Here is a 26,996-nt window from a genome sequence, read left to right as displayed (position 1 = left end):
CAATAAGGGCAACAAAATGGGAAAAAATGGCCTCCAGGAGCAGTGCATTTGTGCTGCAGGCACTGAAACCCAGCAATAACCCTGGAGGCAAAAAAAATAATAATGAATAAAATTTATTAAAAAAATTTTAAAGCCTGGTATATATTCACAGTGGAATACTACTCAGCTGTTAAAAATGAAGTTATCTCCTTTGCATCATCTTGGATGAAAGTGAAAAACATTATGCTAAGTGAGATAATCCAAAAAGAGAAGGACAAATACTGAGTGATCTCATTTATAAGTGGAACTTAGTAATTGGAGACAGGGAGGGAGATAACCAGGTAAAACATGAACTGGGCATGGTGTATTGCATCAAAGCAAGGAACTCTGGGGGGGCTGGGGGAGAGAAGAAGGGGTGGAAGAGAACTGTGAGGGCTGGGTGCATAATAAATTATATGACAGGTCCTGGAAAAGGATGACAGAGGACCTAGTGGGGGTGTATTGTTATGTGGAAAACTCAGAAATGTTATGCATGTACAAACTATTGCATTTACTGTCGGATGTAAAGCATTAACCCCCAATAAAGGAAAAAATAAATTAAAAAACTTTTTGACTGATAAACTGAATCTAGCAGTGCAGAAGCTGAGGGAGAGACCATTGTAGGCAATAGGAAACAGTGAATCAAAGGCCCTAAAATGAGAATGAGCTCAGGAGGGTCAAGGAACAAACAGGTTTGCACGGCTGAAGTGTATTTGGGAACTGTCTCAGAATGCGGGTGGAACACAGGAACAGGAAAGGCAGCAGGCTAGTGGCAGAGAACAGAAGCTCTTGCAGGGCAAACGGGAGTGAGTGATTTTATCCTAAGTGCACTGGAAAACCATTAGGTTTTTAGCACGTGAAGGAAGTCTTGAGTCACAATTTTAAATTACACCTTTTTATATGGGCAGCAGTTTGGTCTGCAGAAAGCAAAAGAAAGTTTGTGGAGGCCAGGTGGTGGCACACCTGGCGGAACACATGCATTACTATGCTCAAGAATCTGGTTCAAACCACTCCCCCACCCCTGCTGCCCACCTGCAGGGGGAATGCTTCACTGCTCGAGCAGTGAAGCAGGTCTCTCTCTCCCCCCTCCCTTCCATCTCAATTCTTTTGTCTCATCAAATAAAGTAGAAAAAAGATGATGGCAGGGTGCGGTAGGTTTCTAGTACTAGCAACAACCCCCAGTGCTATCCCTGGAGACAATAAAAATAAATAAACAAGAGAAAGCTTGTTGGGAGGCTATTGTACTCTGGGGGAGACTGCCATAGCAGGAGAAAAGGAGAGCAAGACGAGCGGGCGAGGTTCAAGTCAAGATAACACACGAAAATCCAAGCCAGGTTTCTGAAGCGTTTCCTTATCAGAAGGTGAGTGGATGTTTTTGTTTAGAGCTGATTTCTGAAATAAAATATTTCAGACATAAGGCAAATACAGAAAACTATAACAAAACGCATTATCCACCTTAAGAAATAATACCTTCGGATGCCAGAAGCACCATGCTAACTTCAGCGTCTGTCATTCCTGTGCATGTCTGCATGCACTTTCTACACATATATCCTATTTCTAGAATGACAAATTCGTATTTCTAAATTCTATACAAGTATACAACTTTTTCTTTCTTTTGGTCTGCATAATTCCACTGTTCCCAAATGTCTTTTTTTTCTCTCTCCCTTGTAATTTTAGTCAGAGACAGAAAGTTAAAGGGAGAGACCATGATACCACTTGTGGATCTTCCCTTTGGTGCCAAGTAGATGTTCTTACATGGTTCCGGGTCCACAAACCAACCCAGGTCCTTGTGAAGGACAAAATGTACACTCAACCAGGCAAGTTACTTCACAGTTGTGTTTTTGCGGGTCTTTTAACGAAGAAACTAGTGATCTATCAATCTCCACAGATGTTTATTTCTTCTCATGTACTAGCCTCAGGTACATCTTCTTCGTCTTCTGTGAGGTAGCTTAGGAAGTAAACTATCTTCTATTTGATGCTCCACCATCCCTCAGAGTCCTATCATCTTCTACACCTGGTTTGAGGTAGGGTTAGCATTACAAAAACAATCATGGGGATATATTCGCTCTCCTTTTAAAGAGTTCTAGCCTAGAAGTAATGGGAGAAGCTAGCTAGTCATCTCTATAGAAGAGCCCTGCTCCACTCTGGCTTATGGTGGTGCAGGAGATTTAACCTGGTGCCTCAGAGCCTTAGGCATGAGAGTCTTTTTGCAGAACTATTAACGCTGCCTCCCCTACCCTAGGGTAACATTAAGACCTGCTATCCTGGTCTCGAGGGGGAAAAAGAAGTGGCCTTCTAGAGACCCAGATTAGACTGGGCAAGTTCCCTAGATAAATTCACTTTAATCTCAAAAAGAATTTCTTTTAGTCAGCTAATTTCAGAAGTTAAAGAACTACGGAGACAATGGTGTTTCAAATTTATGTCAAACTCATTCCCACCTCTAGCCATCTTCTTAGCTCCCACAAACTATGTCAGCAAGGACTAAATTAACAACTGGAAACATTCCAAATGAGAGAAATTTATTCCTTTTGTCATTGTCAAACATTCCCCCAAGTCTTACTCACCAGAAATTAACATAGCTTCTTCATTTCTCCTCCCTGACAATCTTCATCTACAGAAAGGGCTTTAAAGGGTGCAACTATCAATGAAAACGGTGAGTGGAAATACCGTATCCTTCATGTGTCTCAAAACTACCGATTGTGACAGTATCCAAGCTGGGTTTAAGTGCTCCCTTGTTTGAAAGTGGTCTTCACAAAAAGCCCACATTTTAAAGCTATATGGAGGAGCACAGAGAATGGGTTTAGAGTGGTAACAGTCTTCCAGAATTTGGGAAGGTAGTATCTTCTTCATATTAGGTGACGGGCTCCTTGCTTTTTATGTGGCAAGTGCAAAAATTTAGCAAGAATACATAAGACCAGAATACATAAGACCAGAATTTATGAGAAAAGGAAAGAGAATTCAGAAACACAACAATAGAGCTGTTTTAACCAAGGCTTCAAAGAAAGCCAACTTCAAAGAGAAACAGCCCATTAGACATTACCAGGTAGGTGTGAGGTACAGAAAAAAACTTTTCTCTCCAAATCCAGACAAGTATCTACATCTGGTGTCAAAGTCTCAGGATACAAAGAGGACAGAACACATATAAGTAAGGGCAGAGGACAATATTCTCAGAAAATTCAAAGAGACTGGTCAAAGGAGGACTGAGGACTTGGGGGCAGTAGTGGGGCAGCACAAGGGGACTCACAAGTGAGGGTCAAGTCCAGGGGATAAAGAATGAGCACCTTAGCTTCCAATTTTAGTGCCATGATGAGGAACATCAGGCAACTGTGTCAGAACATCAGGCAACTGTGTCAGAACATCAGGGGCCATGTGGTATTTCTCTGTCCTTCAAACTGAGGACTGTTTTTAAATACTTTCTAAACAAGCTACAGAAGGGCACTGAAAATAGCAAGAAAGGAGGTCCTGGGCCCCAGGAAAGTTGGGGCAGTATTTATTGCTTCTTCTACTTTCTTCTCTCCTGTCATTCTCATGTCTGAAACAGTTTATTCCTAAGACTGATTTCATGCTTGTGGGTCTAGCTAGTCCCACTTGGAAAAAAAGCATCTCTTAGTAAAGTCAGTGCAGGGAGGATCTAACTTTCTCATCTTAAGTCCACTTTCCTGCTTTTATTCCTAAAGCCAGGTTGACAGAAGTTTCTGCACAGCCTATGTTTCCCAAGGAGACAGGGCAAGAAACCCCATCAAGAGACAACAGACCTCAAGTGTAAACTTATCATATCACAAATGCAAAATGATCAAACCGTATGGTGAAAAAAGTTCAGAGTTGTTTTATAAGCTAGTTTATGGTGTCAATACTAAATCAGTGGAGCTTCTAAGAACATTCTACACCCCTGGAAGGAAAGGACAACCAAACAGGTCTCTTATGTTTCGTACAGGGCAAGAAGGGCCTACACTCGGCCTGAGAAGGAGTTCTTTGGGCAAGATAAGAGGAAAAACAAGAGGGCTCCAGTGAAGAACAGCAGGGAAAGCTATCCAAAAGGGAAGGGTGGGTGGGTGTGTGTGTGTGTGTGTGTGTGTGTGTGTGTGTGTGTGTGTGTAAATGAATTAAGTGGGGCAAACCGTGAAATTTACACAAGAGGAGGGAGCTGAGAATGTCACAGCCTACACAAGCAGCTGAAAGAGAACACTTCTCTTTGCTCAGCCCCCTTCAGTTGGTCCTCCCAGCACAGTCCCCATGGCCAGAGCACCCGATCCTCCACTGGGAGTGCTTTCACACGCCTGCCTATTTCCTTCCTCGCTTCTGATTCGTCTTTGGGGGCCTTCCTTTCTGGAGCTGTGCTGGCACTGGCTCCTGCTCTGCTTCTTTTAGTATATGTGCTGCCGAAGCGAGCACCTGCTCTGCTTCTTTACAGGAGGCCGACACCAGCAGTTCCTCATTATTCCTCCTCTGATCCTTCCCTACTTTAAGACTCAGCTCTGCCTCAGGAAGCTCGACGCTGGCTTGCTGCCGCCTCCTCAGGGACCTTCTGCTCCTGTGTTGCTGCCTCCGCTTCTCCTCTTCTTGCTGCCGCTCCTTGATCTTCATCAGCTTTTCAAAACTTTTGGTTGTTGTGGGGTTTACAATGAACCAATCCTACAGAGAAAAAGAAAAAAGAAAAGAAATTATCACCCACTCAGAAGGAAGTAGAGTACATCAGGGGGTATGGGGAGAGTTAGAATACAGAAGCCACAGTGAGAAAAAAATGGATTTGGGGCGAAAGTTTAGAACTCTGTGTTCTAAACTGGAGAAAACAATTACCAGGAAGTCATTAGAAACATGGATTGGGTGTCACATGGCTTGAGTACTTCAATACAAAGTCTGTTTGTTTAGCACAATCACACCTACTTATATTCTTTGTATTAGGGAAAAAAAAAATCATGAGATGTAAAGCACTGGGCCAACAAGATTTTTCTTTGATACCGGAATAGAATTCTGCAGCCAGACTGCCTTTACAATTTCTTGCCTTGACAGACCTAGCCCAGAAAAACAAGCACCAAACCCCCTGCTCTGTGGTCTACTTGTGGGAGCCACAAGACTGCAAAAAGTGCCGTGGGAAAGAGGGGACCTCACCTCAGCGTGGACAGAGTTGATGTGATACTTGACACCACTCTCTGACACAAATTCTTTTTGACAAAGAAGACACTTGTATTTTCCAGCCACAAAGTTTCCCTATTTCCAAGAGAGAAAGAAAAGAGAATCACTGCTAAGTCTAGGTATATATACCCGAGTCATGTCTGGAGGTTGTCAGAGATGAAAAGAGCGGATTCTGCATAAGCAAAGGGGAGGAGAAGAAAGTCCCAAAGAGCAACACATTCAGGAGAACCAGCCTGGGCAGATTACTAGCAATATAAATCTAGTCTAATGCGGTTCTGTACCAAATACTCAAAGACAATCTACAGCCCCCCAAACAGAGACCTGGAGTTAACCTCATTTCATAACACATCTTAATCTCCCACCCTTCCGTTTCTTTCACATTACTTCTGGGTGTTCTGGTTCCTCCCCAAAAATAGCCACCACCACCACCCCCCCAAGCTCATCAGAGGCACTAAGGTGCAGGTATTCCCACTCTGATCCACTCTGCACACAGTGCCTTCTGGAATCCGGCATTAGAAGAGCACCATCCACGATACCTAGTTTTAGAAATCAGAAACTAGGATCAAGATGACAAATTCCTAAGCACTCCGGAAGGCTCTGGCTTGGAGGACTACAACTCCCTTACTGCCTTGAACTGAGACTTCGCTCCCCTCCAGAAGCTTCAGGTTTCTGTGATACTCATTTTGTGGGAAGAGAGACTTCTGAATGGAACTGAATGGTGGCAGCATGCTGGTGGGTTACAGGGTACCTGGGTCAACATGGAAAAGACTCAGTGAGGTGACTGGCTGTTAGCCTGGCATATGGGGATCCCATCTCCCCTCCCCAGAGGTCATGTCAGTTCAGTTCAGATGGGCTTAAGGTGTAGATATGTTGATTCCAGAAAGTTTACAGCCCAGTAAGACAAGATGGGCACGCCCAATGTGGGAGAGGCTCAGGTAGAAGAATTTGAGTCACAGATTGGACTGAAAGTGAAAATTTCCTTTTCCAAATTCCATTAACTGATATAACTTAGGACTTTGTTGACCACTTTTCTCACTGTGTTCATACTTTAGCAGTCCAACCAGTAACAGGCCAAGAATATATGGGGCATAAAAAAAATTAGACAAGCCTCACAAAAAAAGCACAAACAGGCAGAGTAACAGTTCACCTAAACTGAATTCTCTTTTTCATGTCAGACTACTTTAGAGATCATGTTGTAGTTCAAAAAGTTACTAACCAATGTACAAGAGCCCAGGTGAGCTTTAAGGCCTGATACACTACTGTAGACAGCCTCACATCCCTAGAAGAGAAAAGAAGAAATAACATGAGCCAACAGTAGCTTTCCCTTAGCAGCCCGGCTGTTTACACTGACCCAACCGTGCACCTGGAGGAAGATGATGATGATGATCACCACCACCACCATCATCATCATCATCATAGCAGCACAAACCAGAGGAAGAATTCCCATGCAAGTTACAAAACCAAGAAGGAAACTAAGGAAAAGAGGTGTGAAAAGGTTGCTTAGCAAAGCTCAGGCACCGCTCTCTGTGATACACTGAGAAACAGAAAACTGTATGGTTAAAATTTGTTCCACATTTTAGTGCAAATATGACTGCTCTTTCGAAAGTGCCACTTATAAAATTATGCAGAGATGGCTACTGCTACAAATAAAATATAATTCCCTGCCATTCTTCCCATCCAGAAACAGAGTCTATATATCCTCCTCTGAATGTAGTTCTTGCACGCCTTTGGTCAAAATTTTGAATGCTATGGAAATAGTGTTACACAAATTCTAAAGTCAGGGCTCTTTCTCTGATAGTTATAGTTCATACTCTCTCTGAGACATCCGCCACCCTGCTGGTGATCCAACAACTCTGCCAGAAGGGCCATGTGGAAAATCAAGCTCACAGCTACATTAGCTACACTGAAGCCATCTTCTTTATTCTGCTGCCTTGTAAGGTTCCAGTCAAATGCACCCTGAGTGATTCCAGCTGGTCACCATGTAGAGTAAAAGTGGCCTCTGAGTCCTGATCAAATCATTAAAAAAACAAATTTTTTTTTTTTTGGTGTACCCTGGAAAATGAATTCAGGGCCTCTGCTGAGTACTCTTCCTTAGTCAATGTTCCTCATTATTCATTTAAGGCAGGGAGATAGAAAGAAAGAGAAATGAAGACACACCACAGCACCTCTCTGCCATTCATGGAGTTCCCCCAAAGCTGTTCTCAGTGCTCTCATATGATACTGGGTTTTGAGCCCCAGGCCTTGCTCATGATAAGGAGAAGGCTATTTCCTGGCCCCTGGATAAATTATCCATCTACAGAATTGTACAAATAAAAACATTTGTGTTTTTTTTAATTATTTTTTTCTTTGTTGGGGAGGATTAATGGTTTGCAGTCAATAGTAAAATACAGTAGTTTGTACATGTGTAACATTTCTCAGTATTTATGTATGTATGTATGTATGTATGTATTTATTTGTTTATTGCGTACAGGGTTACCGATAAGGCTTGGTGCCTGCACTACGAATCTACTGCTCCTGGAGGCTATTTTTGTTGCCCTAGTTGTTTATTGTTGTTATTATTATTGTTGTTGCTGCTGTCATTGTTGTTGGATAGGACAGAGAGAAATCAAGAGAGGAGGGGGAGAGGAGGATAGGACACCTGCAGACCTGCTTCACTGCTTTCGAAGCAACTCCCCTGCAGGTGGGGAGCTGGGGGCTCAAACCAGGATCCTTATGCTGGTCCTTGAAGCTTTGTACCATATGTGCTTAACCCGCTGCGCTACCACCTGGTACCCTCTCAGTTTTCCACATAACAATTCAACCCCCTCTAGGTCCTCTTCTGCCATCATGTTACAGGGCATGAGCCCTCCCCTCACCCCCAGTCTTTTTTTTTTTTTTTTCTTTATTGGGGAATAAATGTTTTACATTCGACAGTAAATACAATAGTTTGCACATGCATAATATTTCCCAGTTTTCCACATAACAATACAACCCTCACTAGGTTCTTTGTCATCCTTTTTGGACCTGGATTATTCTCCCCACCCACCCCAGAGTCTTTTACTTTGGTGCGATATGCCAAACACTTAATGGTTTTGTTTGTTTAAATTTTTTTCCCTTTTGTTGCCCTTGTTGTTTATCTTTGTTATTATTGTTGTTATTATTGCTGTCGCTGTTGTTGGATAGGACAGAGAGAAATGGAGGAAGGGAAGACAGAGAGGAGGAGAGACAGACACCTGCAGACCTGCTTCACTGCCTATGAAGCGAACCCCCTGCAGGTGGGGAGCCGAGGGCTCGAACTGGGATCCTGATGCAGGTCCATGCACTTTCCGCCATGTGCGCTTAACCTGCTGCGCCACTGCCTGGCTCCCAACACTTAATGTTTTAAGCCACTAAGGTTCAGGTACTTTGTCACAAAGTGATACTAAGAGAAACAATAGATATTTGATAAGTATTTACAGAATAAATAAATGAGAGTCACCTCGTTAGGACACTGAATGCGATGATACTTTTTGACATCTAATTTCCATTTGTGTAGTAACTCCTGGCTGAAGGTGGGTAGACCAGGGCGAGTATATTTTAGCTGCAAGATAAAAAACATTTTATTGGAAGAATCCAACTTCCAATCAGCGCACTCCAAAAGTTTGATACCCAACTCTTCAGGTAATGTAATACTAAAGTTCTACCAGTATACTTTGACAGATCAAAAATTCTACTACGTAAGACCCTTTCAAGTTCTAGTTATAGTTAAGTCTTCAAAAAATTTTGATTTTTAACAAAGAGCAGGTGACTTTCAGACATAGTATTTCATCTACAGTGAAAAGAAAAGCTAGTGACATCAGTATACTTAAGATAATTACTCAGAGGAAATGGGTGGAAGGTTCCATTTGGTGAGACAGCATAGAATTCTCATGGTGGGTATGGTACCCTATACACATATGCATACGCACATGTGTGTGTGTGTGTGTGTGTGTGTGTGTGTAAATATACTTCTAAAAACTTATAGGATTGTAAAGCAATGTTAAATCAATAAAACAAGGAAAATAAAATGATTGTTGGGGGTCGGGTGGTAGCACACATAGTGTGAAGCGCAAGGACCCCCATCTGCGGGGGGGGGGTCCGCTTCACGAGCAGTGAAGCAGGTCTGCAGGTGTCTGTCTTTCTCTCCCCCCCTCTGTCTTCCCCTCCTCTCTCCATTTCTCTCTGTCCTGTCCAACAACATCATCAACAACAATAATAATAACCACAACAAAGATTTTTAAAAAAATGGGAAAACATAGCCTCCAGGAGCAGTGGATTAGTGAGTGGGGCAGGCACCGAGCCCCAGCAATATAACCTTGGAGGCAGAAAAAAAATAATCAATTGTTTAAGAAAAAAGGGATATAAGTGTGCACTGCTACATATACAATTAAGCATACATACTATATTCACAGAGTACACAAAAAAGATACATTCAGGGGGCCGCGCAGTAGCACAGTGGATTATAGGGGGCTAAGTGCACATGGTGCAAAGAGCAAGAACCAGCGCAAGGATCCCAGCTCGAGCCCCCGGCTCCCCACCTGCAGAGGGGGTCGCTTCACAAGCGGTGAAGCAGGTCTGCAGGTGTCTGTCTTCTACTCCCCCTCTGTCTTCCCTCCTCTCTCGATTTCTCTGTCCTATCCAAAAACAACAGCAATAGCAACAATAACAGTAACAACAATGGCAACAAAAATGGGAAAAAGATGGCTTCCAAGAGCAGTGGATTCATAGTGCAGGCACCTCGAGCCCCAGAAATAACCTTGGAGGCAACAAATAAATAAAAATTAAAAAATAAAAGATACACTCAATAGAAATACAAGCAAACTGGTAAAAGGTAAGAAGATTATAAAACAAATTCTAGTGGTATTTTTTCTAAGTGGTTCCAGGTTTTTTTTTCTATTTATCTGTATTTCTCATTTTTCTTTAATGACAGGTTAATCTTCAATATTTCTTTTTTTTAATATTTATTTATTTCCTTTTTGTTGCTCTTGTTGTTTTTATTGTTGTAGCTGATGTCGTCGTTGCTGGATAGGACAGAGAAATGGAGAGAGGAGGGGAAGACAGAAGGGGAGAGAAAGACAGACACCTGCCAACCTGCTTCACTGCCTGTGAAGTGACTGACTCCCCTGCAGGTGGGGAGCCGGGAGCTCGAACCGGGATCCTCATGCTGGTCCTTGCGCTTTGCGCCACGTGCGCTTAACCCGCTGTGCTACCACCCGACTCCCAACCTTCAATATTTCTAAGTCTATCACACACACACATACACAAACTAGTTCACTTTGGAGCAAGGACATGAGAAAACTTGGAAAATAGCTCATAATCTTTGCTTCTACTGTGATTATTCCCAGAATTCTTTTTACACATTAATCTCTTCTTACAACCTTGGAATCTATAGATTCCAGAGGAAGGACCACAAATGTAGAGACAATTCCTACAAAGTCCACCAAGGGCAGTAGTTGTACTTCTGGTGAATAAACAGTCCTCCTGCTTCAACAATGGAAGAGTCTTCAAAGAAGCTGATTCTCTGAGACAGAAAAACAGGATTAAAATCCATAGGGTAATACGAGATGTAAAGACGGCCTGAAAAATCCTTGGCATATTCATGAAAGAAATCAGAGCAGAGATAGCTGGTTAGCTTTAGAAGTATTTCCTCTGCAGTTAATGAGCACAGGTTTAAAACCCCTTTAAGGCGACAAGGAGGTTTATATAAAGTACATATGTCATAAAGTTATATGTCTGCTAGTACAAAAATGAAGGTGATCTCCATGAAGATGCTGTAAGTGAAATAAAGCAAGTGAAAAAAATTTATAGTAAGAGAGAAGAAAAGATATGTGTATCTGATCATTCATGCCACAAAAATGCATGAAGCATTTACCAGAAATATGAATTTGCTTAGTTTGGGGAAGGAATATAAAAGATATAAGTTGGAAATAAAAGGAGGTCTGGAACAGGTACTTGGGAAGAAGGGCAGTAATGCATCTCTGAGAAGACCTTTTTATACAGGTCTGACATTTAGAACCACAATTAATGCTTGACAACCCCCAAATAATGCTTATGTAAAACACTGGCATTAGGCGAAGAGAAAGAGCATATGGAAACTCTACACTAATTCTGCAATGATTTTATAAGCAGAACTTTTTCCCCCAAAATTAAGAAAAGGAAAACAGACTTGTAAGACTGCCATTTGTGTATATATATTCAGTTTCTGCTAATACTTGGTCTCTGACCTCACTTCCTGACCCAGAGCTCCTAAAACTATCTTAATCGCCTGAGTGGTAGGAGTATCTGTGACAGAGTTGCCAAATCCCTTGGAATTTCCTGAGTGACAGGAGAAGCATCTTTTGTTCCAGTGAGTTCTGATTCCTAGAAGGAGTCTAGACAAGGTCAAGACATGATTCGTGGGCCAACAAAATAGTTCTCTTTGATAGTGCACTGCTTTGCCGTGTGCATGACCCAGGTTCGAGCCTACTACCATCACATTAAAGGGAGCTTTGGTGCTTTGCTCACTCCCATACCCCCACCCTCTCTCTCCAACCCTCTGTCACTATAAAAAAAACAAAAACCATGATACAAAAAATCTTGGAACTTTTAGTTCTACACCCCATTTCATGGCAAGAAGGGAGGGGCTGGAAATTTAATTAATAACGAATCATGGAGATGTGATGGGACCTCCTTAAAACCCCAAAATTGTGCAAAGCACAAGGACCAGTGTAAGGATCCTGGTTCAAGCCCCGCCTCCCCATCTGCAGGGGTCTTGCTTCACAAGCAGTGAAGCAGGTCTGCACGTATCTCTCTCTCCACCTGTCTTCCCCTCCTCTCTCCATTTCTCTCTGTCCTATCTAACAACAATGATAACAAGAATATCTACAACAATAAAACAACAAGAGCAAAAAAAGTGAATAAATAAATATTTTTAAAAAACCAAAATTACAGAGATTGGAGAGCTTCGTGTGTGTGTGTGTGTGTGTGTGTGTGTGTGTGTGTGTGTGTGTCAGAGCACTGCTCATCTCTGGCTTATGGTGGTATGGGGGATTGAGCCTGGGACCTTGCAGCCTCAGGCATGAGTCTGTTTGCATAACCATTATGCTATCTACTCCATCCCCGAGCTTCCTGTGTTGATATCAAGAAGGTGGTGATACACCCCAACTCCACAGGGACAGGAATATGGTATGAATGTATCTCTTCATATCAATGTTTGTTTGTTTTATTACATTCTTTTTTAAAAAATATTTTTTCAGGGAGCCAGGAGGGAGTGCAGCAGGTTAAACGCAGGTGCCACAAAGCCCAAGTACAGGCGTAAGGATCCCTATTCGAGCTCTCGGCTCCCCACCTGCAGGGGAGTCACTTCACAGGCAGTGAAGCAGGTCTGCTTTCTCCCCCCCTCTCTGTTTTCCCCTCCTCTTTCCATTTCTCTCTGTCCTATCCAACAACGATGACAGCAATAACAACAATAACAATAATAAATAGCAGGGGCAACCAACCAAAGCCTCCGGGAGCAGTGGATTCATAGTGCAGGCACTGAGCCCCAGCATAACCCTGGAGGCCAAAAAAAAAAAAAGATTTTTTTCAAACTTTATTTATTTAATTTGATAGGACAGAGAGAAATTGAGGGGGAAAAGAGAGACAGAGAGACCTACAACACTGCTTCACCACTTGTGAAGCTTTCCCCTACAAGTGGGGGTTGGGACCTTGAACCCAGGTGACATGCACTTAACAGATGCATGGTAACATCTACACTCACACAGCCCGTTTTATTATATTCTTGACAGTAAATCAGCAGATGTGGTAAGTGTCTCCCTGAACTCTGTGAGCTGTTCTAGTTAATCGCTGAATGCATAGAGGGGCCATGAGAAGTCCAATTTACGGCCAGTTATCAGAAGTACAGATGATAACCTGGGGCTGAGCTATGAATGGGTTCAAAGTTGGAACAGACTCATGGGATTGACTGTGCCTTTAACATGCAGGATCTGACTCTAACTCCAGGTAGAAAATGTCAAAACTGAATCAGACTGTAGGACACTCAGCAGGTGTCCGAGAACTGTTAGTGTGGGGAAGCCCAGTCTGTTGTCAGAGTGTGAGAGTGAAGGAAAACAGGGGGCTTTCCCAGACAGACACTGCTGTTTCCTTTCTTTCCTTTTCAAAATATATTTTATTGATTTTATTTGAGGAGGGGGAGAGACAAAGACACACACAGGGAGAGAGACAGAGAAATACAGAGAGTAAGCACTGCTCAGCTATGGCTTATGGTAGTGCTGGGGATTGAACCTGGGACCTCAGAACCTCAGGCATGAGAGCCTTTTACAAAACCATTATGCTGTCTCCCCTGCCCCATGCTGTTTCTAATTGTGTCAGGAAATACCGGAAGAACACAAGATGTAATAGAGTAGAATGATGATAGGTGGGAGGTGAGATGGCACAATGTTTGTCATCATTTTGACTTTTGAACCACAAGAATGTATTATCTATACAAAAAACCTGAATTTTAGTTTAAAAAAACCACAAAGTGATATTGCCTTTAACTCCTAAAGCCCTTTATACTGGCATACAAACCTGTTTGATGATTAAAGAAAGATTGCTATCTGCCTGATAAAGGCAACCAAACCTTATCAATGAGGTTAGCAAGTATTTTATTTGTTTGTTTGTTTGTTTATTTACTGCCTCTAAGGTAATCACTGGGGCTCGGTGCCTGCACTACGAATTCACTGCTGCTGGAGGCCATTTGTTCCCCTTTGTTGCCCTTGCTGCTTATCATTGTTGTTATTATCATTGTTGTTACTGCTGTCACTACTGTTGGATAGAACAGAGAGAAATTGAGAGAGGAGGGGAAGATAAGGAGGGGGAGAGAAAGGCAGACCCCTGCAGACCTGCTTCACCACCTGTGAAGCAACCTCCATGTGGGTGAGGAGCCAGGCGAACCGGGATCCTTGCACTTTGCACCATGTGCACTTAACCCACTGTGCCACCACCCAGCCGCCACATTTATAGAATTTGACTCATTTTCTTCTGACACATAATAGTCCTCTTACATGGATAAAACTTTAAGCCAGAGCTAAACTATTCTTTATCTTTGTGTAAGATCACTGATTTATTTAATGAGAGCTTGAGCGAGACAGAGGCCAGAGCACTGCGCCAGCATATGTAGTGACAGGGATCAAACATGGAGCCTCCACAGGCAAGTGCCACACTCTCCCACTGAGCGGCTCCACTAGCCACTGGGATGCCCCTGAGAGTAAAAGATCCCTAGCTCTTACTGACACCCTTAGTTCTCCCACGAATACCCTGTCATCACAGAACTCATGTCTCCTTTTATTTATTTTTTTTAATATGGAACGCTTCACGAATTTGTGTGTCAGTCTTGTGCAGGGGCCATGCTAATCTTCTCTGTATCATTCCAATTTTAGTATATGTGCTGCCGAAGCAGGCACGAACTCATGTCTCCTCTGGGCCAAATGAAATTTCTCCTTTTTAAATTTATTAATATATTTTTATTTGTTTATTTTGGAGAGAGGTAGAGAGAAATTGAGAGAGAAGGAGAAGATAACAGGGAAAGTGAGGGGTCTGGACAGTGGAGCAACAGGTTGAGCACACACATTACCATGTGCAAGGACCTGGATTCATACCTCTAGCCCCACCTCCAAGAGGAAAGCTTCATGACTGGGAAAGCTTTGGTGTCTCTCTATGGGTGTCTCTCTTCTCTTCCTCTCTCCTTCACTATATCTCCCTCTTCTCTCCCAATATATATATATATATATATATATATATATATATATATGACAGAGAAACACCTGCAACACTGCTTCCTCTGCTACAGATGGGGACTGGGTGCTTGAACCTGGGTCCTTGCACACTGTGATGTATGTGCTTGATGAACTGTGCCACCACCTGGCTCCTAATGTTTCTTCCTTCTATGATCTAGCTAAATCAAATGCTTTCAAGCTGGGTTCTGCACCCTCAGAAGTACACCTGGGAGCCATGCACGGAAACATAAAAGCAACAAGGAGAAGGCCGGGTAGACAAGGCTTTGAGTTGAACATGTCCAATTTCTCAGAGCAACTCTGCCTTTAATTACTTTATATTGGGCTTTCATATGCTTTCTGGGAAAAAAAACAAAACTAAAAGCACTGAGCTGATTATAAACTACTACATATGAACCAACAAGGTAGAAATATAGTGAAGAACAGGTGAAAAGAAAAGAACATTAGTTTCCTTTGGATATAGTTGAAAATTAAGAGGGCTCCTAAGGGAACTTGTGAATCATTCTCTTCTCTTCTTCTCCCCACCCTCTTCTCCTACTCTCTCTCTCTCCCTCTCTCTCTCTCTCACACCTACCTGAATTCAAATATGAGGCTCAGGTGTACTCCATCTTCAAGGATAGTAAAGCAAAGTACTGCTTAGCAGGTATCCATCCAAGTGCGCATGTTTCTGTATGTTGTGAGCATGGTATCAGACATGTTTAAAAGATTAATACAAGTTTCCATCTGACCTTCCGATCATCAGGTACCAGGTCCTGAAGCACCTTCCTCTTGGGCCAGTCCTTGGCCAGTTCAGCAGAGGCCAGCTCCTGTAGGTGGTAGACCGCTATCTTGGCCGACCGCCTCTGAACTCGGCCTCCGCACTTTGGCTCCAGGCTCATCTCCTTTAAGCACTCTGGCTGTCCTGACTCTGGAAATAAGGAGATCTGCAAAAATGAGACACCGCAAAGCAAAGACCTGAGAATTGGCTTCCAAGAGAGCCCACGATTTAAGGCTGGCTGCCCTTCTATAAGCATAAAAGGAGCTATTTGTTAGCTTGCTACCAGCATAAAGCTCTAACCCAGCAATGCATACTTCATTCATAAACACAAAAAATAGCTTGAGAAGCAAAAAAGGTATTGTATTATAAATAATACAATAATGAAAGTGGCTAAAAGTCAAGACATATCCATATGCAAAGTGATTACATAAAACTCACACCTCATGAGGAATATCAAAGGAGACCACGTATGTCCGCAACAAGACAGGTCTAAAAAACTATTCTGGGAACCCACCAAATCACCAGAGCATCCAGAGACCATAACTCTGCCCAGACCTCCAGCTCGACCAGTGGAGAAACTTCTTTAAAGAACAAGGAATATCAAAGGTCACCTGAGACTGCAACAAGACGAGACGGACTGCTTTGGGAACCCACCAAGTCACCAATGTGTAAAAACACATGTGGCTCGTGGACAGAGAGAAGCCTAAGGAGAGATCCCAAAAAGACAGCTCAAGGGAGGAGAGGACTCCCCTAAGACCTACCAAATGTGACTGTGAGTCTCCATTTGCAACTGCTGTCAGAGGCTGGAGCAGCAGGGGGGAAGAAGCCCTGTGTTGACATTGGGAGGCAGAGAACTGACCTGGAAACTCAGGAGAAGATCTACACACCTGTGGTAGAGCCTTTCCACATTGTTCTCCTGATGGGAACATGGTAAATAATTGCCTCAGAACCTACATACTATAAATGGGACTTGTTTAGAAACTCACAGGGCCCAGCAGTGCTGCCCAGCTTGGCAGAGAAGCTGAATTGAGCCTGGAGCTTTGGATCCTTGGGGTGTTGAGTCTCTTTGCATAACCACTGTGCTATCTCTCCCCCACCCTGCTTTATCTCTTGGTCAGGAGTGAGTGATTAAGCTAAAAAACCTGTTTATAGGTAAGAAAAAGCCCTCAGGCTACCATAGCCTACAGGGAAAAAAAAAGAACAAATGTGGCTTTAACAGGCACTGTGCTACAACTCAGGGATTGAGTTAACATTGAAACAACTGTTAATATCCACAACTGTGAACTCTTTACGTACTTTACTCAGACACAAGTCAATCCAGGCAGGAGTGATCAGTGGACTGAAAAGTACTGAGAGAAGGACCTCATAACACACTATAATAATGGTCAGACCAAGGAGAAACATTGGAGAAATGAACCAGGACAAAAGTCCAACTAAAAGTCCCCCAAAGGTAGAAACACAGAAGAATGAGACCAACATCCAAACACTAGCTAAGGAATTAGTCACAGGAGTGAGGAAAGAGTTTGAAAGAATTGTCATCAGAAATGCAGAAACAACAAATGGGTCTCTGAAAGAAAGAACTATCTTGAGGTAATTAGAGGGCTGAAAGTTGAAATAGCTGAGCTAAAAGCACAACTAGCTAAACAAGCTAATATAGTGGGTTAAGGCCATGTGGCGCAAAGTACAAGGACCGGTTAGGATCCCTGTTTGAGCCCTCAGCTCCCAACCTGGAGGGGAGTCACTTCACAGGCAGTGAAGCAGGTCTGTAGGCATCTCTTTGTCTCTCTTCTTCTCTACCTCCCCTTTCTCTATCAATTTTTCTCTGTCTCTATCCAATAAAAAATAAATTTTAAAAAATTAAAAAAAAATAGATGAGCTACAGAAAATAAGAGGGGAGGATAGAATAAATGAGGCAGAAAACAGAATTAGCAAGACTGAGGACAAATTAGAGAAAACTAAAAAAGAAGAGATCTCAAAAAGACATTAAGAGATACTGAAAATAACAACAGAGACATATGGAATGACCTCAAAAGAAATAATATATACATTACAGGCCTACCAGAGGAAGAAATAGAGGGAGGGGAAGAAAGCATTCTATAGGATATAATAGATGAGAACTTCCCTAGTGTAGGCAACATAAAAGACATAAAGGTTCAAGAAGCTCTCTCCATTCCAACAGCAACAACAACAACAGAAATAACAACAATAACCAAAATGATATAACAAGGACAAGAAAAGGGAAAAAAAACAGCCTCCAGAAGCAGTGGATTCCTGGTGCAGGCACCGAGCCCCAGCAACAACCCTGGAGGCAAAAAAATAAAATAAAATAAAAAAGATGTAAAAAATAAAAGCTCACACCTCATAATACATAGGAAAAAAAAAAGACTCAAAGTGGATCATAAGTCCTAAAATGTAAAACAAAGTCATAGGGCTAAGGAAATCACTCATAGGGGCCAGATGGTGGCACACCCGGTTAAGCACACACATTACAGTGCACAATAACCTGGGTTCAAGCCCCTGGTTCCCACCTATATGGGGAAAGCTTCACAAGTGGTAAAGCAGGTCTGCAGGTATCTCTCTCTCCTTCTCTAGCTCCCCCTGCCCTCTCAATTTCCCTCTATCTCTGTCCAATAATAAATAAAATAGTTTTTTTAAATAATCGCTCATGTGGTATACCCCATGCCTTGTCACACACATGGCCCATATACCACATTCTATCAGTTAGCCTGTCTGTCTGTCACTCTCACTTTCTGGAAAAGATGCCTCAGAGAAAGTCGGGTGGTAGTGCAGTGGGTTAAGCACAGGTGGTGCAAAGTGCAAGGATCCTGGTTCGTGCTCCTAGCTCCCCACCTGCAGGGGAGTCACTTCACAAGCAGTGAAGCAGGTCTGCAGTTGTCTATCTTTCTCCCCCACTCTGTTTTCCTCTCCTCTCTTGATTTCTCTCTGTCCTATCCAACAATGACAACAGTAATAACTACAATAATAAAACAAGGGCAACAAAAAGGAATAAATAAATAAATATTTTTTCAAAAAGATGCCTGGGAAGAGTAAATTATGCATGCAAGAGGCCCTGACTCCATTAAAAAATAAGATAAATGAATAAATATAATAAAATTATGAAACTTAGAGGGCTGGGTGGTGCTGTACTTGGTAAAGCACACGTTACTATGTGCAAGGACTCAAGTTCAAGCCCCTGGTCACCACCAGCAGGGGGAAAGCTTCATGAGCAGTGAAGCAGGGTTATAAGTAGGTCTCTCCCTCTTTATCTCCCCTTTCCATTTGAATTTGTCTCTATCAAATAAATACATGATTAAAAAAAGAAGCCATCTTATAAAAAAAAAAACAAAACTATGAAACTTCCAGAAGAATCAAGAGGAGAAACTTTTTTAAAAGTCAAAAAATATTTACCCAAGAAAAGTTAAAAATTATTTTCACACAAAAACCTTTATATGAATGTTTATAACAGCTTTTTTTCTTAATTGCCAAATACCAGAAACCACCCAAATATTCTTTAACTGGAGAACAGAAGGATAAACAAGTTGAAACATCCATACACCGGAGCCCTAGACAGAAATAAAAAGGAATATACTAAAGATATGTGAACACATGGATGAAATTTAAAGGCACTACACTAAAAGAAAGATATCAGGTTCAAAGGGCTACTTACTGTATTTCTAAGACATTCAGAAAAAAGGCAAAACTACAAGGACAGAAAATAGATCAGTAGTTGCCAAAGGCTGGGGAAGAAAGCTGAATACAAAGAACACAAGATCAATGATCAAATGGCAGTGATCAAACCGCTCTCTACTTGGACTGTGGTAGCGCTTATACAAATCTGTCAAACATGTAACTGTACCATAACAGTGCAAATATTAATTATAATATATATATTATACCTTGAAATTTGAGTCTTAAAAATAGGGCTGGGGAGCCTGAAAACATATTCGGAGGATAAAAGTCAATACAGAAAAACTGGAAACGAGAAATCAGTTTGACAGACTGCCTACAAAATTTCTAACTCAGAGGGAATGCCTTTAGATTTAAAAATACGAGTTTATTCTTTTCCAGACTATATAATATAATCTGATTCCCTGAACCTAATGCTCAAAAGGTAAAAATATAAGAGCAATAGAAAACACCAAGGACACAAAAAGGCACGCAAAGACTAAAAGGAGAGACAAACGAGGATGTGTGAAAGATGTAGGGGGAAGTGGTGAGCACAAAATATAACCCCAAACAGGGACTGCAAAGTCATCAGTACTCACAGGTGCATGTTCTGACCTCAGGTGGTATGAAAGTCCAGCTTTGGATCTGTATGGCTTCCCACAGTGCTGACATTTCAGGGCCAACTTCTCCAGCTCTGCAGCCCCTTTGCCACATTTTCTGACATGGTACATATATCCCATGATGCTAGTGAAGCTACTCGAGCAACTCTGAACACAGGAGATAGGGTTAAACTATAATCTTAAGTAATCTGAACAATCCCAAAGCACTCAAATACCACATGATAACAAATAAATCCCTGACTAACACTGGCCCCTCACCAGTATTTCCCATCAGCACAATCCTTCCTTATCCTGGGCCCAAAAGCTGTCCTATTTCCCACTCAATTATTTTAGTCAGCATTCTGTAAACTAGAACTGTGTACCTCCTATTAATCAGTTTTCTTAGGCTATATAGCCTAAGATCCAAAACCACACAATATAAAATGCCCAGCGTATCAACATCCCTCACGAGGTTACTACTAACCTCTTCATCACATTAAAGAAAGGGTACAGTAATGAAATTCCTTTGAGCAAAGGGAAAGAGGGAGGAAAATGAATTTTTGGAGGTGAGAAAGGAAATAAAGATTAATGAGTTCTGACAGCCTGGAAAAGCAAGAGCTACTCCTGTTCTGGAAGATGGCACAGAAGCAAATCTATAAGGGAGAAGGAGAAATGGAAAAGAGTAACACAGAGGCTTTGGCCTTTGACTCCAGGCAGCAGGAGGAGCTGCTCCCCTTGGTCTCTTACCTCACGCATGCACCTAAGCTTGCCCAGTCTCTTCAGGACTGTTCGGAGCCGCTCCCTCTCACTTGGCTCGTCTATTTCATCACCAGTCTTCAAAATGGGCTAGAAAGCAAGAGAAGCAAGCACGCAGATGACTCACGGAAAAGACAGATATAGACAAAGAAATATATATAGTATGTATCATAGGAGAATCAAGGACTGGCCTAGCACCTAAGCTGATGTTCATGAAGTCTAGGTTATCTGACTCCTGGCTTCTCCATCTTCTCCTAGACAGACAAGGGAGTGAATGTAATGGAAATAAAGAGTTCTGAGTCTGTCTCCCAGGATATGAACCTTTGGTGCTAATCTAAACACAAAAACCTATGACTCTACCAGACTGGGCAGAGGGAGTCTTACCAAACTATTATGATTTGCCATGACGTGATACTTCATCCCTGCCACTGAACGAAGCTGTTTCCCACAATGGTGACAAGTAAACATTTCCTGCAAGGAAAACACACTGCTCAGCACCCAGCTGCTCAGCAGAGGAAGAGAATGTCACAAGGCCCCTGACCGAATGTTCTCAGCTGGCTCTCCTCTCCCTAAACTCAGTAGCAGTGAAGCTCACAACCCCACAAGCTGATTGTCTTCAAAGGTTACTCGTGAGCAGTAATAGCTAGCATAATGGCTATGCAAACAGACTCTCATGCCTGAGGCTCCAAAGGCCCAGGTTCAAGCCCCCGCACCACCATAAACCAGACCTGATCAGTGCTCTGGTTAAAACAAAACAAACAAACAAACAAAAAGGTAACTCATTTTCTCTCCTTTTTAAATTTTTAAAATTTTATTACTGATATTAATATTGATTTACAAAGTTATGAGATACTAGGCATATAATTCCACCCTGTTCCCACTACCAGAGTTCTATGTCCACATTCCCTCCACTGGAAACTGTAGTAGGTCTCCAAAGGTCACGGATACAGGTTGCCATTATTTCTGTAACTATATTTTTATATATTTGCCCATTTATTCTTTTTTAATTTTTCATTTACAAAATGGAAACACCAGCAGGTAACTCATTTTCTCTCTCTTTTACTTATTTTATTTATTTATTTTTTACCAGAGCACTCACTCACTGCTCATCTCTGGTTTATCATCATGCAAGCAAATTGAACCTGAGACATCAGAGCCATAGACACAAGAGCCTTTTTACTTAACCGTTAATGTATCTTCTGAGCCCTGGCAACTCATTTTCAAAATAAACAGAACTACCACTTACGAAGTGCAAATATTTGCCAAGTAAAGGGATAGGCAACTAATAGGCTTTATTCCTTTCTCTTCCTCTCACCAACCAAACCAAGGACATTACTTCATCTCTCGTTTGTAAATGAGGAAGCCAAACTCCACACAGAACAAACTCAGTGACACCAGTTAAATGGCTGTGTGAAGAGCCAGGCCTAAGTCTGCAGACTCTTAAGCCTGGCTGGGTGACGAGCACGTCCCTGCCACTTCTCTTCAGCGAGCACACCCAATACATTACAAAGGTCCTAAGTCTGGGTGGCAGGTGACAATGGTTATCAAACACCACAAAGTATCTAACCTGTTTGCAATTTTCCATGTGTTTCTTTAGGCCCTCTATGGTTTTTCTTCCTACTGTCTGGCAGGTAGGACAGGAGACACTGCCTTTATCCACGATTTCCAAGTACCACTGCTCCTCCAAACTGCCTACAGAGGAGAGAAAGGAACACTGCAATCTGTTGCTTCCTTTAGGAACAAAAGACACAGTGCCAGAATTTGGGAAAAGTATCAGAACGTTATGTGTCCCACTCCTCGGAGATAATAAAAGAGATTCTGACTATGCATAGATTTTTAGAAATAATTTCTGCAGGCTGTGAGGAGTTTTTGAAGCTCCTACTCATTTCTCCATGGTAAAAACTATTTGAAAGACAACTGGAAGTTCAGTTCCTAAAAGAACTGGGTAACACTTCCTCCCTTTTTTTTAAATATTTATTTATTTATGTATTCCCTTTTGTTGCCCTTGTTGTTTTATTGTTGTGGTTATTATTGTTGTTGTTACTGATGTCATCGTTGTTGGATAAGACAGAGAGAAGTGGAGAGAGGAGGGGAAGACAGAGAAGGGGAGAGAAGACAGACACCTGCAGACCTGCTTCACCGCCTGTGAAGCGACTTCGCTGCAGGTGGAGAGCTGGGGGATCCTTACGCCAGTCCTTGCACTAGTTCTTGTGCTTTGCGCCACCTGTGCTTAACCTGCTGCTCTACCACCCTCCTCCCTCCTCCCCAATTTCTTAAGGTAAACATGACAGTGAGCAACACTTTCACTCAAGTATGCAATATATAGTAACAGATACTGAGATAATAACAGCCAATTTTCTGAGTGATTCTTACATGCCTGTCACTGTCCTAAATGTTTTAGTATCATTTAATTTTCATGACAGTTCTGCCTATATTATCCTTATCTTCAGACAAAGAAACTAAAACCTGTAGGAGTTAAATAAATTGAGTGGGTCAGAAAATGAATGAAATGTCAAAAATTTAACCAGGGTCTATGGGACATCGAAATCCTTGTCCTTAAGAACAGTCTCCTTAAAGAAACACTTAGGTGTACCATTCCTTTATCAACAGCCACAAAAGAAGAAATGACATTCCACAGGGTTCCAACAAAGAAACATACCTGCAGCGTAACTTGGTGGTTCCTTCCGAATACGACGTGTCTGAGGTTTGGGATTAGGCTGAGTTTTAGGTCGTTGCTTCCTCCCTGATGCAAGACAAAAAATTGAAGTCCATCTTTGCTAACCCTCCTCTAGCACTCAACTGCCCAACTCTGAGGTGCCCATGCGAATAAAGATTTGTGTTCCCTCTTCGCTTTGGATCTCCTCTCTCTTCTCTGCGGTGCAGCCCAACACCTGCCCTCCTTTCTCTCAATACCCTTGCCCACTCCCTCAACTAACTGCCTCCTTTAAGCCATAACAAAAGGAAAGATAAGACAGGATGGAGGTCACTCTTGTAAAAATATCCAAGGGGCTGTCTCAAAAGTGCTACAGGTATGAGAACTTAAGGTGTGTCCCCTCTTTTGCTGTCGAAGAATAAAGCCCAAACAATCAGGGAAAAAGAAAGAGCAAAGCTACTCCCTTACCATATAGCCTGTGCTTCTTCTGAGGGAATTCCCGGTAGTCTTCATCCTCTTCCTGCCTGGGCTTTCTTTTTCCTTTGGCTGATACTCCACCTGAGATACCACACAAAAACCAAACTGAAAACTCAGGAAGGTTTGTAAGCAAACTTCCAGATCTGTCTTCAAAACATCATTCCCAAAACGATCAAAGGGAGAATCAGATCATCAGAGAACACAGACCTCACAGATAACGCCTGTGACATGTCTCGCAGAGTCGGTATTTTTCATTAACTAACTCGGCATTCTTTTTTCAGTGTGCATTGTTCTCAATCCAAAATGATCAATTATTTCCTATGAATAATGAGGGCCTTCAGACACTGTGCTTTGTTTGATCGTGGTTTGACAATCTATTCAAATTAAAGGGCTATTAAGGACCCTTGAGACTAAGACAACCAAGGAAATTCTACCCAGTATAACCCTTTTTTTCCTTTTGTCTATCTTTTTTTTATTTAATAGGACAGAGAGGAATTGAGAGGGGGGAGGGAGATAGAGAGACACTTGCAGACCTGCTTCACACTGGCAAAGGGTCCCTCCTGCACAGCAGAACAGTGGTTTGAGCCTGGGTCTTTGCACATAGTAACACGTGCACTTGGTGTGCCACTGCTTGCCTTCCCATCCCAGAATAACACTTACACCAGCCCCTAAATGCTCAACAGAGAATCAAACTAGAAGAATAAAAGGAAAGAGAGCCCAGGAGGTGGCTCACTGGCTAGCACGCGTTGTTTACCATGCATGAGGCTCTGCACTGAACCCCTGCTTGTGAGCACACATAAACAGCACTAAGGAAATGCTAGGGGCGGAAAACAGTGCTCTGGTGTCTCTTCACATCTCTTTCTCTCTCTCTTCTTCTCCCTCTCCCTCTCTCCCTCCCTCCTTCCCTTCAAAAATTGGGCTGAGGCGGCAGCTCAGTAACAGCACACACTCACTGGGTCTTTGGTTCATTCTCTGGCACATTAAAAACAAAACAACTAGAAGAGAGATTCAAATTATCCAACTAAGAAGGCTAGTAGCAAGATAATGTAGAAGAAGAAGATCACAAATGCTATCGTTTCAGTATAGGAACAGTGGACAAAAACCTAACACCTGAACACATGTTGATCATCGAAAAGAAACATATATGACAATTCATACTTTAAGAGTCACTTACAACAGTTACACTACAACAGGACTTCAAAGGCTGCTCTGCCACTGAAACAGACATTGGCACTGGTACCTTCAACAGGGGAAGCAGCAGCTGGCTTGACCCTTCTCATCTTCATCCAGCAGGTAGATTTTTGCAAAGAGGCTGGAAAGTCACTGGCTGGTTCACAGGAGGAGGCAGACGATGAGCCACTCAAGGAGTCATCGTGAGGGTCAGTGTACTGGAAACTATTATCCTTTATGGAGCACTGGGTCCTGCTACTAACACGGCACAAAGAGAACACGAGAGAGGATAGGGAGTAAAGTTCCTATTTGTTATTTTATATAATGAGAAGATAATCAAGTTGGTTACCTATGCAGAAAAAAAAAACAACCTAAGAATATGACAAAAACAAAATTTAGTTTCTAATCCCTTAATAATTACAATGGCTTGTCTAGTATAATGTATACAACTGTTATATTTCATTGTGACTAGAAAGATTAAGCAGTCCAGGAAAATGATCACTCTCTGGTCCTCAAGAAGGTATTCTTAGATTCCTCAAAGTAAAAAAAAAAAAAAAAAAAAGTGGCCACAATAATAGTGTTCTGTGGCACTTCAGAGTTCTCTATGGGCTGGAAGACAGTTCATCTGGTGGAGCGAACACTTTATCATGCACAAGGCCCTGGGTTTGCTCCCTGCCACCACAGGGGAACACCATGGATAGCGCCAGAGGGAGCTCTATTGATGACAGAGTGGTGCTGTGGTTTGGTTTTTCTCTTCTCTCTCTAAAATAAAAAAATGAAAAAATAAGTAAGTCAGCCTAGGGAAGCTATTCAGCAATGGCATCACACAAAGTTGTGGATCAATAAGACACTCATCTGGACAGTGCACCTGCTTTGTCATGAACATGACCTAGGTTTGAGTCTGGCCCCCCACACTGGGGGAAGGTTTGGTGCTGTATCCCCCCCCCTTTTTTTTTGCCTTCAGGGTTATTGCTGGGGCTTGATCCCGGCACTATGAATCCACTGCTCCTGGCAGCCATTTTTTCCATTCTATTGGCTAGGACAGAGAGAAACTGAAAGAGGAGGGGGAAATAGAGAGAGAAAGAAAGATGGACACCTGCAGATGTGCTTCACCCCTCAGGAAGCATCCATCCTACTCCTCGCAGAGTTCTTGCACTTAGTACTATGTGCAGTTAACCAAGGGTGCTACCACCCGACACCCTCTGTATTTTTCCATCTCTCTGAAAAAAGTTGGTCTGGAGGGGTGAAGACACAGCAGCAACAATAATAAGAGTAACAGTAAAAAAATACAATGGGGGTTTAGATAGCATAATGGTTGTGCAAAAAGACTCTCATGCCTAAGGCTCCAAAGTCCTAGGTTCAATCCCCTACACCAGCCTAAGCCAGAGCTGAGCAGTGTTCTGGCAAGTAAAATAAACAAATACCTTTTTTAAAAATACAATGAAAGAGTGGCCAGGCAGTGGCATACCTGGTTGAGTGCACATATTACCATACGCAAGGACCCAGGGTTGAGCCCGTTCCCCACCTGCAGGGGAAAGCACTGCACATGGTGAAGCAGTTCAACAGAGTCTTTCTCCCCTCTCAATTTCTAATAAAATAGTAAGAAAAAAAAGGCTACTGGGAGCAGTTGATTTGTAGTGCCAGCACCAAGCACCAGCAATAACCCTTGGTGGTAACAAAAAAAGTAAAATGAACGATCGATCCCCTGAATCTGGATGTAACTGGGTATATCACAGCTCTCCCTATGTCTGACAGTTAACTAAAGGGTATCCCAAGAATAACAAAGGAAAGGAATGGTTTGTAGGCCCTAGTAAGTTCCATCCTCCTTCTCTCTTACCTTCCTCCCTAACTCTGACGTCATGATGTCAGGGCTGCTGTGTCTTCCTTAACATACTGTGATACTTAACTACCGCAGTGAAGGAAGTGGGCAGCAATCCTGTCAGAGCCAAACTGGCCAGAGAAGTCTGAAACACAGCTGAGTCCAAACGCCCAAGTCTAACACCAGTCAGCATTTTCTA

The 26,996-nt window shown here is 42.4% G+C and overlaps 1 protein-coding gene and 1 non-coding gene across 7 annotated transcripts in view; both read right to left on the bottom strand.

Moving 5' to 3' along the window:
* Window positions 1–2,516: 2,516 nt before the first annotated feature.
* Window positions 2,517–26,996, bottom strand: part of ZNF512 (zinc finger protein 512) — a 45,861-nt gene continuing 21,381 nt past the window's right edge. For 2 of the 6 annotated variants that reach the window (XM_060186760.1, XM_060186756.1), the window contains 13 exons: window positions 25,049–25,236; window positions 23,800–23,889; window positions 23,338–23,421; window positions 22,246–22,370; window positions 21,063–21,149; window positions 20,670–20,768; window positions 19,923–20,090; window positions 15,629–15,823; window positions 8,609–8,710; window positions 6,368–6,430; window positions 5,128–5,226; window positions 4,411–4,650; window positions 2,517–4,368 (listed from right to left, as the gene is read on the bottom strand). In XM_060186760.1, coding sequence (XP_060042743.1) covers window positions 4,300–4,368; window positions 4,411–4,650; window positions 5,128–5,226; window positions 6,368–6,430; window positions 8,609–8,710; window positions 15,629–15,823; window positions 19,923–20,090; window positions 20,670–20,768; window positions 21,063–21,149; window positions 22,246–22,370; window positions 23,338–23,421; window positions 23,800–23,889; window positions 25,049–25,094 — 1,467 coding nt within the window. In that variant the 5' untranslated portion in view covers window positions 25,095–25,236 and the 3' untranslated portion in view covers window positions 2,517–4,299. The remainder of the gene's footprint in view (window positions 4,369–4,410; window positions 4,651–5,127; window positions 5,227–6,367; window positions 6,431–8,608; window positions 8,711–15,628; window positions 15,824–19,922; window positions 20,091–20,669; window positions 20,769–21,062; window positions 21,150–22,245; window positions 22,371–23,337; window positions 23,422–23,799; window positions 23,890–25,048; window positions 25,237–26,996) is intronic. The other 4 variants (XM_060186761.1, XM_060186757.1, XM_060186758.1 and 1 more) reach the window with 3 other exon arrangements.
* LOC132537832 (U6 spliceosomal RNA) lies at window positions 14,464–14,570 on the bottom strand. Its single transcript, XR_009549257.1, has one exon. It is a non-coding gene; the product is annotated as a U6 spliceosomal RNA (small nuclear RNA).

The sequence above is a fragment of the Erinaceus europaeus genome, chromosome 3, assembly GCF_950295315.1.
Source record: "Erinaceus europaeus chromosome 3, mEriEur2.1, whole genome shotgun sequence".
Classification (NCBI taxonomy): domain Eukaryota; kingdom Metazoa; phylum Chordata; class Mammalia; order Eulipotyphla; family Erinaceidae; genus Erinaceus; species Erinaceus europaeus.
This window is presented reverse-complemented; position numbering and strand designations above follow the sequence as displayed.